Here is a 19,748-nt window from a genome sequence, read left to right on the forward strand (position 1 = left end):
GACGGATGGCTCGGGGGCGTTGGAAGGGGGTTGATTTACATGCTCTGTCAATTCCCTGTTGCTGGCAGACATGCATAATTCATCCATTTTATTGACTGCTGGGGAATTCTATTAGGTGATAGAGTAATACTCCCAAGAACAAAAGATGACTGCCCTTTTCATGAGTGTTGTCAGGACCACTATGTGTCAGTATTTGTGCACACTGGCACCTGCTATCGATGATGTGCATTTTGCTAAGAATGCGTTTTCAAAACCTTGATTGAACAGCTTCAAGTGTTTCATATTCTGTCACAGTGTTGCTGAGCTTAATCAGAATAAATGGTAAGCTTGGTGTCCTTGGCAATAGACTTGCTCAGAGTCTAAATGAATTTGAGGCTAGGATTTGGTGAATACATAAAACAGCATGTGACAGCATGTGATAAGTCATAGTGTATGTGTACCACATTATCATTCCTACTAGTAGAGATTCCCTAGTTAAATAATTTCACACAAAAACAATAATAAAGTCCTGATGAAAAGACAAACAGGTCCGATTTTTTTTGTCTTCTCTTTACAATAGGACATTGTTTGTGGTGTCAGGTGGAAATTGACATCATCCCTGCATCTCCTTTCCAATCAGCTGTTGTGTATGATTTCATGGTACTGAGCTGAGCTATGCACTAAAGAGGGAAAGACGCCAATTTTCAACCCTTCGGACAAGAGTTATCCAGCAAAGTTTTCCGGATGTCCGATGTCGTTTGTCAGCATGTATGGCAGTACACAGAGCTGGTTGACTTTCTCTTAAGTTACCAGCTAATGCTAGCGCTAGGATGCTTACAAGACATTTCTAGGTGACCAAAGTGTTTCAATTTACTTTGATGACGTGAAAACATACTGTGAAAGGATCAAACTTTAAAAAGAAAACATGGACAATACCCTAAAAACAAATTCAGGGCTATTTAATGTACACAGGGGCACAAAATACATTGCTATACCTTTAATATGATTGAGAGGTTGGCGTGTAGCCATGCCCCAAAGCATCCCCTGCTTTATCGTCTCATTTTAAAATAAATGGAACCATAATTTACCAAATTAAGATAATGCTTTATTGAAAAAGACTTGAAACTAGGGACTAAGGCCACAAACTCATTAGGAACATGTTTATTATGGGAATAAATCAAACCAGAAGTAGGGTCATTTCCCCAAAGACTTCTATAGAAACTGACTTCTTTTGGGAGCCAGTGGTGTCGCCCCCTACTGGCTTCACTTTTCAGTCACGTATGTATCTGCCAAGTCACAGCAAGTATTATTGAATAGAATTGTCTAATGTGATGACAATCTCAAAAGACAAAAATATAACAGCCAGCAGCAATTCGCCGGTTCAAAACTTTTTTCTGTCAATAGTAACGTCCAACAACGTTATAAAACATATCCTGCAAGCTTTGTAACAATTGGACAAACAGTCCAGTGTATAACTGATTCGTCAAAAACATTTATTTTCAATTCAGTGTGATATGTATCTCAGTCCAGATCACGGCAATTTGAGAAAAGCAAATGACCAACACAAAAACAACTGCTACTAAAGCCGCAAACTGCGATTCCAAGCTCAAATCTGGATTTGTGTCATTTCACGTCCAGTTATTGTGAATTTAAAGCGCTGGTCAATTTGAATGAGACTTGCAGTCTGTGTGAGGTCATTATGTAGACACTTCCTGGAAGTTTGTGTTGATTGGACAAACATTTTGTCATTTATAGCCTGATTTGCGCTATATCACCTGCAGTATGTTTGTATGTATAGCGCCCCCTGGTGTTCAATTTGAATTAAACTTTTAGGTCGTGGTTCAGGCACTTATGAGGACATATCCTGAGAGATTTGTGATGTTTGAACCATGAATATGTGATTTATAGTAAAATGTGTGTAATACCACTCACCCATCTGGCACTTGTAGTGCCCCCTAGTGAGGAATGTATATAGAACTGTCTGGGGACTGTATGTCCGGGGAACTTATCTAAACATACCCTATGAGTTTTGTGATGATTGGCCTAACTGTTGCTGACTTATGTTCATTTATGTCCAGAGCCACGCCAAGTTCTTTGATCAATAACTTGAAAAGTAATTGAAATATGGACATGTTTTATAAAACTTGTAATAAGCTTGATCCACTGATGATTCACTGAAAATCTGGTGTCAATCGTAGCTACGGTGTAGGAGATCTCAAAAATGTGTTTTTCAAAAAATTCAAAATGGAGGAAAGATTTTCTAGGTGGACATTACTGATCCTTGAGGCTTTTTGTAGAGCACATTAAGCTGCACCTGCACCAAAAAAATTCAAGTCAATAGGGCTTACGGTGTGGGGGGTGTGGCCTTTCATTGTTAGCATTTTGAAGTCTTAATTACAGCGCCACCATGTGGCCAATAGAAGCACGTCCGCACCATTTCTAGTTATTTCCCCAAGTTTCATGTTTCTAGCTCATTCCAGCTCACGGGAATTTGAGCTGGCACAGCAAACAAAAATAATAATAATAATAATAATAATAATAATAATAATAATAATAATAATAATAATAATAATAATAACTGAAACAGAAACACAGAATGGTTTTACCGCTTTGCGGTTTGAACCCTGAACTTGTGTACTATGATCCCAGAATACTGGACATCAAAGTGATATATGCAGTACCTCAACAGAGAGAAATAATCTTCTCTACAACTGAGAGTAAGAGAAGCACCTGTTCTTTACTCTGATCCCATCTGTCATCACAGACAGAGTTTTATAGCAGCCTTTAAGTCCTACATGGCAATATGGACAGGTGATACAAAGAAACAGCAACGTCTGTCTTCCAGCAGGTTTCGAAAAACATACTAATGAGACTCTGCCAAGACTATACCGGAAATCCTTTTTGTGGCACAAATTGAAAATACATTTGAAGGATTTCCCAGTCTTTAAAAGTACCCTACAGTACTACGGAGGAGTCAGTTGCAAGAGGAACAACTAGCAAAGAGTTCCAAAAGATAATTAGACACCCAGGAACCAGTGTTGTATAAAACTATCATATACAGGTTCATGTTGCACTTCTTGTTGAATCACCTCCATTTCCTGCAGCTCTGAATCAAACTGTCTTTCTGCTATCGTGATTCAGGCCGAGAGAGACAGGAAGAAAACGAGACATGACCAAGTTGAAGCACCAGCAGCAGAAGCTCAATGTGATAATCCCCACTGTCAGTGAGTCAGCTGGAGCTTCAATTGGTAGCTTCGGCACATCTTTATAAACCTTCATCTTATGTCTACAGCTTCACCACCACTTTAAAGGCCGTTTGTGCTGTCCACCCAAAACCAATTAAACACTCTTTGCAGATTTGCCTTTCTCTCTACCTTAGACTGTATGCCACACCGATTTTTAATTGACAGCAACTCTCTTCTTTCTCTCATGAAATGCCTGAGAGGGACAGGAGAATCTCAAGGAGAAAAAAAAAAGATCCACTTCTATTCTTTTTAATTGTCAATGTCGTATCAAAATCAAAAGAATAGTCTTGGTAATGTATTCGCCAAACAATCCATTTCTGCTCTGAAGGCAGGAGCATGAAAGTCCACTTCAAAGACTTCCCTGAATGTTCAGAGTATGCTTGCTAATTACCAACGGAGACACCCTGGGGGTGGGGGGGTGTGTGAATATGCACGCTGGATAGTTTTGCAATTAATACAAGGTAGATTAATAAGTACCTTTTTAGCCAGCTCCCATTGGAGGTCAGATGTACTCACACAGGATTCCATCGGTGTTGAAGACATTTAACGTGAGATGTGGTACTCTGCTTGAAACTAAAGATTGGAAAGTCTAATGATATTCTAGTTCACACTGTTCTGGAGCCCTGTGGTTATCAAAGTGACGACCTTCCATTTAATTTCACTGAAGGTAGAAATCCCATTGTGGGACCGGATTTAAATGAATGAGCCTAATTCAGCTATTCTGTCGACCCCACAAGTTCCACAGTTATTACTCTGCAGAACCAGTACACAGGGTTTAGGTCAACAAAGTGCTTTCTTAATTGGTGAGAATCAAACTTCCCACATCCATTGCAGCTCTCTCTGAGGGATTTGGGCTGTTGTGCCTGAGCTAATGAGAGCCAGAGAAGTGAGAGCACAGGCCCTGTGACACTCTCTCTTGGCTATTAATTTGTGAACTTCACGTTAGCTAGCAACCCTGCAGCATTGTATCCCAGCTGAAGTAGCTTCACTGAAAGTCCCCCACCCCCACCCACCATAAGAGCAGAAACATGCCCCAAGAAAACCTGTAGCATTTTAAGGCTTCTTTAATTTCTCAAATGGTATGTTTATTCAAATAAACAGCCAGAGTTCATGCCCATACCTTTCTTCCAGCAGCTTGTCTCCAACCATCCAACGAACGTGTGGCACAGGGTAACCAGTGACCAGGCAGGGCAGCAGCACGCTTGCACCCACCGCCTTGCTCACAGGCACAGGCTGCACCAAGAACTCCAGCTTACTCTCTTCTCCAGTTTCTTGAATTAAGAGAAAAAAATGCAAGGGGTTAAGGCTCAGGTTAAGGTTAGGGTGAGTAACCGAAGCAGAGTAGCAACCTTCTACGTAACGGGTGTCATCTGTCTTAAAAACTTCAAAAGAGCTCTGGTCTAAAGAGCAGTCCTTCCTGACACCCAAACCAAAGAATGGTCACATGAATAATGTCCATGTTGATGTGTGGGACAGCTGAAGTCTTAGCTCTTTAGGAGTTCAAAGTGATCCCATATAATTCCAGCTGCACCCTGCAGTACCCAGTCATATGGGACCACAGCACATACACAGGACTTTACTCACTTTATCTCAGACCATAATTCTATGAGGCTCAAACCAGGATTTTATTTAAAAAACAAAAATGTATGAAATTGTTTGCTCCAAGTCCTTTTTCAACTCTCAACATCTCCCCCCTGCACACAACCAAGTTAGTGAACACCCACATTATTTTATCTCAAGCTGTTGTTGTTTAAAAGAAACCAAATAACTATAAATGTGTATCTGACGCTTAAACATCTGGTCGCATCGAGACAAAATCTCTTTGAATGTCTTCCATGAGTTTTCCTTCTGTATACATACAGCCTTTTGCCATGCTAACACCCATCCTTGGAGGAGACATACAGAGAAAAATACCCCTACTGGGGTCTTGTTGAATTCTGATTTACGACCTCTAGTATCTTCTCGGTGCAGCCAGGAGCCTGGAGCTTAACACCTCAGTAAATAAAACTTCTAGAGGAGTGAGACGAAACACTGCCACTATGGAATTCAACCCCCTTTTTGAGCTATAACTGAGTTAGTGCAGCATTACTGAAAACCCCACTGGGAGTTCTACCACTCCCTTTGGCATTCACCCATCTCTCACTACAGTTAGGCAGACTTCTTCATGTTAAAATTAGTGGGCAACCCAAAGAGGACACCACGTACCAATTTAATCAAGTGATGCGCTTAACTATATTAGAATTTCAATTAACTGCACAAGTGGTTCTACAATAGAAGCTCTAACATAATTGCAGAGCAATCAAGGATGTGTAAATGTTTTGCTTCACATTAACAGCAGGAAAAATGCTTTCACTATTAGGTAACAATGGACATACAGTGTGTCAAATCTGAAATCATTCTCGTAATGTAAACATACATTTGTGACTGAAATTATAACTATGAAATCCTATAGCTCACTGATCTGCACTCTCAATGGAGATCATTTCACCCAATGACTAAAAACCCTTCATTTTCTCAAATTACCTGGCAGTATTTGGAGCTGGGCCTCGTCGCTGTACTTGGACGACCCCACATTTTCCACCAGACAGCGGTAAAGGCCGGCGTCTGCCTCCGAGGCGTTGCTGATCGCCAGGGCTCCGCTGGGCAGCTGGACCAGTCTGGTGCTAAGCTCCAGCGGCAGGCGGTCTTTCTCCCACCTGGTGAAGGGCACCAGATCGGAGTTGACTTCGCATGCGATCACTTGGTTGTTCCCTAGATGCACGGTGGTCGGCGATGGCTGGCTGGCGAACCTGGGCATTCCTGAAAGACAACAACAAGGCATGGCTGTAAAATCTGCACTCCCTTCCAACATCAACAGAAATAATGGTAAGAAATAAAGATCACTATACAACAAGAATTCAAATGTTCTTCAATATACCGACATTAAAACGTTTAAAGGCCCTTAAAACCTGAGCAATGGGACTCTGGTATTTGACTTAAAAAAAAAAAAATAGCTACTACTGTCATGCCTGCAAGACTGTAGAAGATACAAGCAGACGGATCTTGGAGATTTAACACAAAAGCAAAGAATGTTATACAAACTTGGAGTATCTCTTCTAAACTATGACAAGATGTTTAATTGGTCTTATTTTTATAGCTGGAATACACACCAGACTTTTTAAAGCGACATCTTGCAATCAATATTCAGGACAGATTCTCAGGCGTGGAGAAGGGCAAAAATGCAACCCCCACCCACCTCTAACCTCTTGCATACCCACATCCTCATACACACACACACACACACACACACACACACACAGCCACACCACACACAGTTGCGTAGCACAATCCCTTATCCTGGATGGGGGGGATGTTAATTTGCCACGCAGAGCAGGAGACACACAGCACTAATTAAAAAAGGGCTGGATCCACAGGCTGTTTGTGCTGCTGTACCCTGAATTTCATCTCAACCCAAAATAATTATTTCCTGCGTTTGAAACCATTGATCTGAAACAGACAATCACGGCCGCGTTCTGAAGAATTGCAAACCATGGCTTCAATTAAAATCAAATTACAATGTGTGAACTGCAAATGGTATTCTTAGGTATATTAGTGAAGAAGAACAAGTTGTTTAAAAAACAAAAATAAGAAGGCCACTCCATCTACAATAATTATAATATGTTGTGTTATAACCATGGAGGGCCTCTTGAGTTTTTGGGCCGACTGTGGTTGTTTCCTTGGTAATGTTGTGTCCCTGGTAATGTGTGTGTGTGTGTGTGTGTGTGTGTGTGTGTGTGTGTGTGTGTGTGTGTGTGTTGAATGGATGGAAAGAAGAGTCCCATTTCAGTGTTCTTTTATCTACTTACAAATATACATTTGCCTGCTGTAACTGTGTTTTTAAACAGGAAGTGATTCTAAAGGCTTGCTGAGTGATGATTCGTCATCTTTGCCCTCTCTCCAGCTCTTCAAATCCCCTGCCAAGAGAGGCTCCAGGGTAAATCACACTTTAAGATAAGGCCCCAACAGCCACAGATTCTTGTCTGGCCCGGAACAACGTGCACAGCTTCTCTGAGTATATCCCAGCAGAATAGTTCAGCTAATATGGGCTTAGCTGATTCTAGTTCTGATATCTTTGTATGAAAGCTGCCAATCACCTACTGTATAATCATGCAAGTAGAAAAGCCTCCGCTGAGTCATTTAGATTAGAGTCACTGAAGCTCCCTACTGAATCAAATACTTTTTTTTTATGATTAGCTGCTGTAGAGGTGGGTAAGTAATCAGTCTAGCCAACGTTATGGGGCAATTCTGGGACATAGATATATCAGGCATAAAGATTCAAGAAAATTTGATTAAATAAAATAAAGAAAAAAGGAAACTTTATAGGTTTATAGGTTATAGGTTATGTAGCTATAGTCAGGAGAATATATTGGTAGTTACATGATGTGTTTACAGTAATAATGAACGTCATGATCTTTTACAGTATAAATTGTAAGGTAATATATGCTCACCAATGGTCCTTTTCTTTCAAATTATGCTGATCTATTTCATTTTCTTGAGAAATTAAGAAAATGTACTCTATGTGTCATCTGTGTGCGTTTCATGTTAGTGAGTGCCTAACTATTGGTATTAGTATGTGGTCTCAGTAGTAGTATTAGTATGTGTCTCTCGGCTTTGATGGAAAGGTCCTCCTAAGCATCCTTTTTTGTTTTGCTTTGGCATTATATGTGTTTTCAGCTAAAGAGTGACATACTAATAAACTTTATTCAATTTTCAAAGTGGATAATATGGGGTGGCTGGTAGCTAATATTTCATAAAAGGCCAATATCTGCTCAACGTACAGACAAGCTGATATGTTTGTCTTACAAAGTACATTAAACACTTGCAGGTACCTCTAATCAAACCAGAGTCCGAGATTGGCTTGAACTGCAACGTTAAACTGTAGGCGGTGTTCGGCACATGGAGCAATGACATTTAAAAAGATGAGGTTGAGGACGATGGCCTGAGTTAATGCGCTCCTAATCTAATAGCTACAGAAACCACGACTTTGGGTAACAACTTCAGACTTGACATTTGGCCCACAGAGGACACACTAGAGGGCCCCATAAAAGTCTTTGGTATACATGACAAGATATTATGGTTCCACAAAGACTGAACATTTTCAGAGAGAAGAGAAGACGTCATCACCCGAACAAGTTCAGTTCTGATGTGAGCGACTCTGTCTGCAGCGACTATGCTGTGCTTCAAGCCCACAATCCACAAATTACTTACGATGTTGCCAGTGTTAATGAAGTGGATGCATGACGTTATGATGCCTTGAATATGCATGGTTAAGTCCATGCATGTGTGTTTTGCAGAATAACTGAAGTCGACATAAGCACATTGAGTGTGGGTCAAGGCGGGGCATTGTAGATGGGAAGTGGTCTCGCTAACACTATCGATTCCAATTAATCACAATTCTCCATTTAAATCGACTGGATGGGAGCTTCATTTTCCACACCCTTGCTCAGCACCATCTATTGCACACAAGTCCTGTACTGCCAATCTGCCAAATTACCAGGGTGCGATGAGGCCAGTGATTGCAGGAGAGCAATAATGTCTCAGTGGTCAAAACATAAGAACAGAGAGAGTTTATGGAAAGCAGTTTTTTTGTTCATTTCAAACTGCATAAATGACAGAAGAAATGTGACACCGCTGATCTAATTTTGCCTCCAAACAACACTTTCCTAGAGAATAAAGCATTTAACCCAGTGGTGGAACCAAATGCCTCCTTTATGAAGACTGGCTCTTAGATTCACCAAACCCTACACCAGCTGCTTGGCTTTGCCAGCAGAGCTTCAAATCATATGAATGCTAATGAATGAATGTGTCCATCATTGGATGGCGATTAGCAGGAAAAGAACTGTGCCGCAGAGAGCTGCGAACAGCCGTAACGACGTCTACCCCGAGTAAAATTGCATGCACATACACTTAAATCACACAGTTGGGTTTCTACTATTCTTAATTAAAATCAGGTATAGAATAACAATGAGCAGCTCAATGGAATATGCAGAAGGCTTTAAGGACCTCCCTCCAGATTCAACTGAATTAGTAACTGGCTGCAGAATCGCTGCCTTTCACCTTGGATCAAAAACACAACAGTGCTCTATGTTACATATTTACAAGCAGCCAGTTTAAGTAATTACGGAAATAAAACTGAAACTGGCCGACATTGTGGAGCTGCCCAGAGGGCTATACTCACTTGCTTCTAGCCTGACAAAGTGCTGTGTTTGGACTGGCAACATGAAATAACCACTGTGAAATTCCACTGTGAACATTTTGAATGTTAAAAAATTAATAGTAAGCGAGTGATCCAAAAAGCGCACACAGTTAATGAATCTGAGCACGCTTATATTTTCCTTGTAGACTGTAAGTGCTTAAACCAACAGACAGAGTCGAACTTGAGTACATCATCTGAACGGAGACAGCTTCTCTTTCTTTTAAGCTTGACTTCTTTACTTCCTAAAAGCATAGAAATTGCCCTAATTGACTAATGAGGGGCAATAATACTGGTGTATTTTGCATAAACATGTTTTTCTGGCATATTTACTGTAAAATGTACCTCCACCAACTCTGACTAGATTAGGATTCAGAGACATCATTTTAATAAAACCCCATGTAAAACATCTGTTTGAATTTACTTCTGAAACAACAACTGGATTCACAAAGAGGAAAGGAAAAAAATGATGGAAGCCCGGGGCTCAAGGAACAGTGTATATGGTAATTCTTAAAATGATGAAAAATACAATATCTACAATTTCTAATGCTAAACAAGATAACCACATAGGTAGCAGCAGTTTTATTTGAATTATCATTTTGGCAGTCAACGCTTACACAAACTGCAAAATACACAATCCAAAGCCAATTTCACTAAGAGACAGCAACACATCGTGCATATGTTGAACGAATCCTGCCTACAGGAATTATGGGATATTTGTAAACCATGCATGTTGCAACTTACTCAACTCTGAGCCCATTTGTGTGCTTATACTAGACTGAACTGACATGGCCTGTTTTCCATCTCCGGCAAATGCCCCCTGCTAGCACACAAGATAATTATTTAAAATACAGTTGAACTTAAAAGCAACACTGAAAATATGAAGAGCTACTGGAGATGTATCTGGCACATGTACAATGGAGCTTGGTAGCAGAAGATTGAGAGATTCAGAGTTAATGTTTTGGTATCAGTCCAATAGAGTCAAAGAGCAGGGTATTCTCTCTAGATTTGACATTTTGCAATCATGAACAATCAGAAGGAAGAAATACATCACAAAAGGCGGCAGAGTTTACAATTGGTACACGGATAGCAGAGTCAGTAGACCAGAATGCAACACTGCCACAACTGGGACTCTCATTCTTATCACGCTGTTATTTCCAACACTTCCCTCTCTTTCTTCCTCTCTGAATTCAACAAGTTCTCGCCCATTCTCTCAGGGATTTATGAAAGTTATTCTGGGAAATGTGGGAAATCAATACCTGAAACTGAAGTACAAATGTCAGGTTTAAGGGAAAAAAGTAAATTAAAGCCCTTTACGTCAAAATTATTCCTCGAATGCTCTGGCTGTTCCAAATTGGTATTTACTAGTGTATGACCATCCAAAGGGAGTTTTTCTATACAGCACACCAGCTTCACTAGCTCCATCTTTCCCTCCAACGCTGTCCTCTTTTATCAACACATCCGCTGTTTCACATACCGTACATTGATTCATTTGTGGAGAACATTCTTTTTTACTACTTAAAATGGGTACAAAATCGTACTTCATAGTAGAAAAGCGTGCAGTGCATTGATTCACTCAGCCCACATCTGTGTCTCTCTCTCTCTCTCTTTCTGAATTCCTAAAAAGTATCAATCACGATTTCACGAAGGGTTAGTATCATGAACACCTCTGCACACAGTTGTCTATATGAATCATTAACTCTGACAAGTTAGTCTATCTATGTTCTTAACACAACCCTGTCAATGTCAGAGACCAACCTCTTCAAAAAAGTAAGAAAGGATATGTAGAAGTTAACCTTAGAAAACATAGCTGTTTAATAAAGCATGGGTTGGCTTTCCCACCCGGTCCGCTACCACCTAAAATATAATCTTAATATCTAGAAAACTTTCTATTATAGTTTTGCATCACATGCTTTTATCAATCAATCAAACTTTATTTCTGTAGCACATTTCATACAAGTTAATGTAACACAATGTGCTTCGTACAAAAGCAACATAAAATACTACTTTGTTCAGTAAATTATATACAACACACACACACACACACACACACACACACACACACACAGACACAGACACACACACACACACACACACCCCCTTTAGTAAAAAGCAAGGTGTTTAGTCCTTTATTAAAGGCGTCCAGTGTGGAGGTCTCTCGGCTCCATTGGCAGGGTGTTCCCTGTCATTGGGGCATAAACACAACCAGCAGCCTCCCCTGCTCCCGCGTTACAGCGAGGGATGGTTGAGAGACGTCTGCCTGGGAATCTGAGGGTTCTTACTGGCTCATATCTAATGAGCATGTCTCTAATATACTGGGGTACAAGGCCATTGAGAGCTTTAAATACTAGTATTCTATTTATGAATTTTAATACGAGACAGAACTAGGGGTGCATGATATTTGAACTCTATATCGTTATTGTAATATCATGTTGCCCAATAGCATATCAAAAGCAAGAAAAATATGTAAACATGTGAAAAACTTTGAAAGACACGGACAAAAAAAGGATTCAATATTATGTTTATTTTGTGGAGAGCTGCGTCCCGTCCGTTGTTTGATTTAGAGTCCGCTTAAAAACGCTATATTGATCCCGTTTCATTGGCCAGTTAGCGTGCCACTTGCACGCGTTGGGCCCGTGCTCTGGCATGCAATGGCCCACTACGCGACAAACCCTACGGAGCGTACCACGTGTGTGCAGATTTCAACAGAGTGACAGTGTAAGTAAAGAAATAGAGACAACAAAACGAATCAGAGAAGAGAGAGAAAATGCGTGTCTGTTCTTTTTGTTTATTTTATACTGTCCAACCAGGACAACGTGTCCTGTTCTGTAGACATGGTCCCTATTATTTCTTCATGATGGAACAGTCCAATATGACTGTCAGTTGAACTAAACCTTGTGTCGTAAGAAAAGTTGTTTAATTTGATATTAATCTATTTTAATGCGTTTTCCCGTAACTTTTGTAATTTGGGCATTCATATTTGAGATCGCAATATCCCATTTTGTCAATATCGTACAACCCTAGACAGAACCAAATCAAGTTTGCTGAACAAGAGAAGACTAATTTCAGCCAGTGAGGTGTTGGAATCCAACCACAGATGAAGAGTAGATTGGACAGTGTGAAGACATCCAATCAATGACAATGAAAACTGACACTCAAGAGTGAATGAAGGAGTGACTGGGTAATCAAGCAGTACAAAAAAAAAAGACAATCATGCCTGCTGGATGTATCAGCTTTGAGAAGTGTGCACTTATGCGAGGTCTAAATGTATTTCCCTGCTGTAAAATCCTCTGGTACAATATGTGCTTTATACAGTTCCGTGCCTCTTTTTGTTCATGCTCCCTTTAAGGCCGGCTGCAGCGTACTGTAAGAGATAATTAATTCCCTAATTCAAGATTTTGGAGCTTCAGGAGAGAATATATATATATAAGGTCTTCCTCCATAACAGTACATCATGCTATTCAGACTACATACTTTAGATGACATTCTTACATTAAACACAGTATCATTTTGTACTTTGAAAGGATTTCAAAAATACAGTTTAATCAGAATTCCACTATGTCAAACACAAAAGGAAAGTTTATATAGTTAAATACAAAGCACTAAGTTACCAGTTTATTAGGTACACCTGCACAATCCTATAAAGTTCCAACGCACAGCTCTTCATTTCCTTTTCCTTTCATTTTTGAACATTTACTTACTGGAGATGTTGGCAATGTATTGGGATGCATTTTTTCTTACATTGTGTGAAAAATAAATAGGTATAAAATGTGAAACCATTAAAAAACATTCAAAAGTAAGAATAATTAAAAGAATAAGACAAGTTAAAACCAATAAAAGAGGAAAGAATAAAATAATGAAATCTGTCTAACCATGCCACTGTGAAGGGCAGCTCAAAAGGAACGTTTTCAGTTTAGTTTTACGGACGATACACCTTACATGACTGGATGTTACAGCGGCTACGAGCATGAAAGCTAAAGGTAGTTGAACCGGATTTGGTGAAGACTTGGTGAACAACCAGATGGCCTGTTCCAGATGACCTGAGGGATCTAGCTGCTTCATAGCTCCCAGGCATGAGAATACAGAAAATTGTTTAGATTTAGACTTCAGTATAAAGTGTAAGGATTTAATGTGATATATATATATATATATATATATATATATATATATATATATATATATATATATACACCACATGAAATCCAATTCTAGTTAAAGAATTACAAAACTAGACAATTCACAAATTCAGGGGTTCACGTTTTCCTTTTAGGATAGGATGACAAAGTCAGTGGGGCGATTCCTTCTGGGTTTTTAATAAAGTCCTCCTGGGCCAAATTGTTTAATGAGAGAATATAAATCTCCCATCTCCCACTGACGACAGTAAATAATAAGTAGCATAAAAACTGTAGTCTACTATCAGCGACAAATACTAATATTTCTCCTTTGCCCTCGCCATTAAAACTTTAATTGCACTGTATTGCAAAACCCACTCAAACACATTCCTTCCAAACAACATAAGGACAACACAGTTCACCCCCGACATCACTCTTTATTGAGGCACTTCAGGGATAATGGCATAGAGAAGAAAAGATTATTCTATATCTGTAATGCAGCCTAGACCATTGTGCAATTTAACTTTGAGGGGAGGGGCTGTAGTTGTGTTCTTTAGTGCCTGTGCATGTTGCATGAAAACCACAGCATGAATTCTTTAAATCCAACAGCAGGAGAGAGTGTGGTTTTATTTTAGTTTTTGGCTTTAATACAAATATGGGATGTGGTCAAAAAAAAGGGGCTGATTGAAGTATTTTACAAAGAAAACCTCAATGTTTAAATAAAAAGTTTGCAAGGAAGGATCGGGTAAGTTACAAAAGATGCATAACCACCGGTGTATAAGAAAGATTGTGTTCATGTACAGTATCAACTGGCAGGTTTAAATCTGCACAATCAACTAGGAAGAAAGGAAAGGACAGTCAAGAGCAGTGAGGGGAACAGGCCGTTTTGGAACACGTTTCCTGATGTTCTTCGCTCCACAGTGAAAAGGTAGCAGCTACCTAACGGATGTGTTGATAAGTCGTCAGCCTACAGGGGGTTTCACAAGAATGAAAACAGGATAAATTAAGCACTTTATCAAGCATGAAGCCTGAAAAAGCTTAACATCTGAAGGAAATGATGTTGGAGCAGAAAACGTGTTCATCAAATATGTTTATATATGTTTATATCTGATCCAAACATCTGCCTGTTAAAATAAACATACAATGACACCAGTTTACAACTGAGCTAAAAATAGAACTAGCTTACGCCAATAAGCCTTTGGCACCCTGGAACATGTAATGAACAGTCAGCGGCTGGGAAGACATGATAGGAGAAGGAATAAGTATATTCTAAAAGCTATGATATGTGCGCAGAACAATGGAAACCACAAAAGCGTAATGTACACAGTCCCTAAATGCTTATGTTGTGCACACACATCAGAAAGGACAGACAGAAGATGGATGGGTAGTGTCCACAGGAATCCGCCTCAGACGGGGTTCTTATGTTATCTACTGGGCTGTAAAAACGGCTCCCGGGTGCAGAAGAAAGTGCATATCCTGACCTTGTCACCAGTCAGTGCCTACAGTTAAACCCTTAGAAGACAACTGGTGCCACAACAGCCTATTGTTAAATTGTCATCATGACAACCTCAGGACAATGGCGGCAGGAGGCAGTCAGCCAAAACTAAACAAGGATGCACACCGAAGCATATTGGAGTAGAAGCAGTGTATCCAGGGCATTGATCCACGGCCAACAGACATCTTTAAGTCCGTTAAGGTTACTCTGCAGGGCTTAACATCTCTGATAGCTCTTAGCAAAGGGAGGGACATATTTAAGTGCTAAACCATTCTGGGTGCAGACCAGATGTTGCACAAAGAACGCCCTTCTAAACTTTTATGACTATCAGTGGATGGGCCCTAGGGTGCAGCTGCTGTTTAGAGTACAACTGAGGAGAGAAGTCAGCGCCACCTGATTGTTCTTTGCCGAAGCAATTTCTTGCTTAGTTTTAACAACAACGCTCAGGAAGATAAGCAATATAATATGCCCTTTAGAGAACAGTCAATGTAAAACGTCTGCTCTAGACGAACTGCAGTAACCGGCCTCTTGGCTGAGCATGCTGCAAGTGGGACAAGTCTTTTGATAGTTGATGATAGTAAAAAGCCTACAACGGAAGTGCACACAATCTATTGTGTCTAGATGGGAAAGGACACATCAGGATGAAGCACAGTTGGCACTCTGACGGCTCCTGGTTTCCTGTTTGTCTGTTTAACGTAGTAGAGGAACTATTCACACACATTCATACACTGTGGCCGAGGCTGCCACTCACACACATTTACACTCTGATTGTGCAGCATCCGGAGGAACTAGGGGTTTAGTGTCTGGCCCAAGGACACTTTGACACAGGACTGCAGGGCAAGGGATCGAACCACCAACCTTCCAGTTGTCAGGCGACTGCTCCACCACCGAGCCCAATGTTTTGGTGTTATTTTGTGTCTATAGTGCCTCCACGTGCATAGAAACTTGGAAAAAAACACCGATGTTGTTTTGAGTGAGGTTTCTGAATATCGTCTGCCTTCAGTCTCCGGGTGAGCTGGTCCAAATCCGCACGGCTTTCCATGTCACTAACCTGAGACAAGGTGGCTAACTGCTACTAGCATGCTAGTAGCTCGTTCTCAAAAGCAAAACACTGCTACAACACACACTAGTTCACCATACTCTCCAAAAGAACTACTTCCATGTCCCTGTTCTGCAGGTATTCTACAAGTGTGTCCTCGTTTAGAAGGAGTCTCCCTGCTAATCCTGCCTTGGACTGACCGAAGATGGAGAAAGAGTTATCGAGCTGATGTGATCTTACCTAGCTACTGAGCATGTGCGACTCCCAACACAGAAAAGAAGTAAAAAAAAACTATTCTTGTACAACCTCAAAATACATTTATAAACCTGAAAATGAGTATAATATGGGCGCTTTAAATCTCAGAAGAATACAGACATACACAAGCACAGAAAGTAAGGAAAGACTTAAATTGGTATTACAAAGACTAGTTTAGCTCAAGGGACCCAAGATGGAAGGTCAAAAAACTATAACAGCTTACTCTAATAACAAAAAGTCTTTTTAGCAGTTAATATAATTTATTGTTAAGCTGTATGAGCATTTCTGAAAAAAAACCTTTTCCTTGCGTAGATGGCCATCCATTTCAACATATGATGATTAATTACTAAAATAGACAAAAAAAACATTTAGAATTATCTTAAATATGTGACCAATAAGGAGCCCTTATGATACATAAAAGCAGGAAATAGCACATAAATAAGTGATTTGGGGGTCAGAATTATTTTCATTTTGCAGGCAGGAAATGCTGGAGAAGGTGGGGAAACTATTGACCTACATGTGTGTAGACTAATTTCATAATGAAAGGCTCATTTCTCTTATCTGGATTCAGAGTTTTCTCCATTTTATTCCGGTGCCAACACCTGCAACTAAAAGTGTGCATAGGGTTATGGAGATGTTGTGTGCATCCTGATTTTGTTATTTATTATTCATGACAGTTCGGCAGAGCTCCAAAAGGGAAAAAAATAAACACAGTAAAGCATTTTACAATATGTTTGGGATCACAAACTCAAGTCTCCTCAGTGTTTTGCCTTCAAGTCTCAAGTAATTCAAGTCTCAGAGCAGATGACTCCAAGTCAAGTCTAAGGTCTACAGCTCTAGCATGTAATATGATACATTTGAGACACATATACTGTATATCATTATGGAGTACATTTTCAAAAGAATCGGTTGAGAAACTGGGATTATTATGGATAAAATAACCAGAATTGGTTCTTATCAGTCCCCAGGCTGTGGATCGATGCTTGCACTCTAGGACGAGTTGCATGTTTAACTGGGGCACTTGTGAGGAAGCTAAGAGATGTGACTGTGTGTCCATGTCCAGCACTAATTCTGCTTGGTCCTCAGTTAGTGAGTCAGCATGTAAGCATTTGATCTTTCCTTCCAGGGTAATCACATTCTCATTCCCATCTCGTAAAATACGGACGCTCGGTCAGGTGCCTTTTTTGTTGTTATTAACGCTAAAAGTTTCCTTTAGCATCATGAAACAAGCTTTACCTAAATGTTCTTGGTTGAGACTATTGGCGTCCCTTTTGACGCTGTTTGGTTAAGAAAAAGTTCGTGGGTGGGCTTACGGTTCCGTGACTCGCCGGAATAACGGGACACTAACCCCGCTCTCCTGGGTGAAAGTCCTGTGTTTGACCCATCCACCCCCCCGACCAACCTCCAAACACGGAATTTCCTCCCTTACTCGCTAATCCCTGTCTTGATGCTGCTCTCCCCAGTGTGTACTAGACACACGCCAAAGGGTGCTTTTTTCATGGTTGGGGTTTCACACACTGACAGCCACTGTCCAAACATCTGTATTTTACATGATCGGAGTGACAGGTTACACACGTCTCCCATGTGCTTTCACCTGTTCACAGTTAGACCTCCAGCCAAGCTAACTCCCCACAGAATCGGTCCGAGACGAGCCCTTTTTTATTACAGGTAATTGAGTTGTAGCTCAAACATTACTGATTGTATTAGGGTCCTTAATCATGTTAAAGTGTCTTATTCTATCACTGGGAATTTAGCTCATTCTTGGCCCATTTTGAGGCCAACCTTCTGCAGAGGTTGTTACCACGGGAGACCATTAACCGAGCACAGATAAATGGGTTGGCACTACAACCGTACATCCCTTTGCTCTCTCTGCCCAGCCCCCCCCCCCCCCCCCCCCCCCCCCCCCCCCCCCCCCCCCCCCCCCCCCCCCCCCCCCCCCCCCCCCCAACCACCACCACCTTTGCTTCCTTATCAGAGCAGTAGCGGAGAGGAGGAGGTGAGAGGAGTCACATGTGGTATTATGAGGGAGATGTCAATCAAAGCCAACACAGGCGGCAAAAGAGCAGCGATCACTGGCCCGACCATCTCTCATCAAGTGCCTGTTTCCTTAAGGCCCCCCCTCCTCCTCCTCTGGAATGAAGGGCCCCTCCTCCAGCTCAACAGGCTATCCAGATAAAGGAGCCACACGCACCCCTGTCCTGCTGTTGATGGACACACAGATACCAGCTCAAGGGATAACCTCTCCATAGTCACCTCTCTCTCCTTCACTCCGTCCCTCCCTCCTCACAGCACCATACACCTCTCCTTCCAATTTTTTCTCAATCCATGCACTACTCTCCGGGTCACATTCATTCCGGTTTTCACCCATTCCAATGGCCGCCCCCCCCCCCCACACACACACACACTATTTCTTCTCCACCTTCCCACCACACATGTCAGAAGGAGCTCCATTGTTTGCTAGAAAGGGGGCAAGCAGCTGCTGGTTTTTATCTGAGCATGTTGGCGGCACATCTGTAGATGCTATCGGCAGCGTTGCTCTGTTTATACTCCAGCCCGGCAAGAGGAACTAGCGAGGAAATAACATAGCTGGAGGATGGGGCCAGAAGAAAATGAAGCATCTTCCTCAGCAGAAATGATGAAGTAATGGACAGAGAGGGGAGAGCCTGTGGAAGGCGATGTAGATAAGTGAAACCAATATCGAACCATAACCCAAAAACTTGCATTCACAGTTTAAATTCCAGCCTCAATATTGCACATTAAACCACTTCCTCTTTACACTCAACACTGCAGTTATAAAGGATATCTATTTATTTAAAAAACCTGTCGTCTATCATCATAGCACAGCGATGAAAAAGCCCACCACTCTCTCCTCTAGCATTGATTTATGGGAGCAATGTAATGTTTCAAAACGACACACACACACACACACACACACACACACACACACACACACACACACACAACCACTGAGAATTGTTCAGCATAATGAAGTACTTTCTTTAAAACAGTGTGTGCTTCACATTATACCCCAGTGAAGCTAAGGTAGAACAAAAACCATGTGCTGCATCAGTGAGATTAGAAGTGAGCGGAGTTTAAAGAAGACTGCTGCACAAATACACACACATTTGCACAAAACAGTTACATTATGTAGTCAGTGTGTATCGAATATCATTGTGAAGCATCTGCAGCTGCTGTTTGGAAAATATCAGCATGGGTTATTGTTGATAATGAAATGCGCTGCAGACACAATGAGGCAAGCTCAGGCAGTCAACCATGTTACACAAAGCATCAGCTTGACTCCTGAACTTGAAGGGAATAGTCTTTCAAAGTGTTGAGGCAGGCAGAATGGCTGCTGGCAATCTATCTTGAGGGGGGTGGGGGGGGGGGGGGG

The 19,748-nt window shown here is 41.1% G+C and overlaps 1 protein-coding gene across 5 annotated transcripts in view; it reads right to left on the reverse strand.

The window, feature by feature from the left end:
- Positions 1 to 19,748, reverse strand: part of neo1a (neogenin 1a) — a 163,449-nt gene that overhangs the window by 62,009 nt on the left and 81,692 nt on the right. For all 5 annotated transcript variants that reach the window (XM_034880585.1, XM_034880602.1, XM_034880593.1 and 2 more), the window contains exons 3-4: positions 5,748 to 6,023; positions 4,345 to 4,495 (exon numbers count right to left, since the gene is read on the reverse strand). In XM_034880585.1, the coding sequence (XP_034736476.1) occupies positions 4,345 to 4,495; positions 5,748 to 6,023 (427 nt within the window). The remainder of the gene's footprint in view (positions 1 to 4,344; positions 4,496 to 5,747; positions 6,024 to 19,748) is intronic.

The sequence above is a fragment of the Etheostoma cragini genome, chromosome 1, assembly GCF_013103735.1.
Source record: "Etheostoma cragini isolate CJK2018 chromosome 1, CSU_Ecrag_1.0, whole genome shotgun sequence".
Lineage (NCBI taxonomy): Eukaryota > Metazoa > Chordata > Actinopteri > Perciformes > Percidae > Etheostoma > Etheostoma cragini.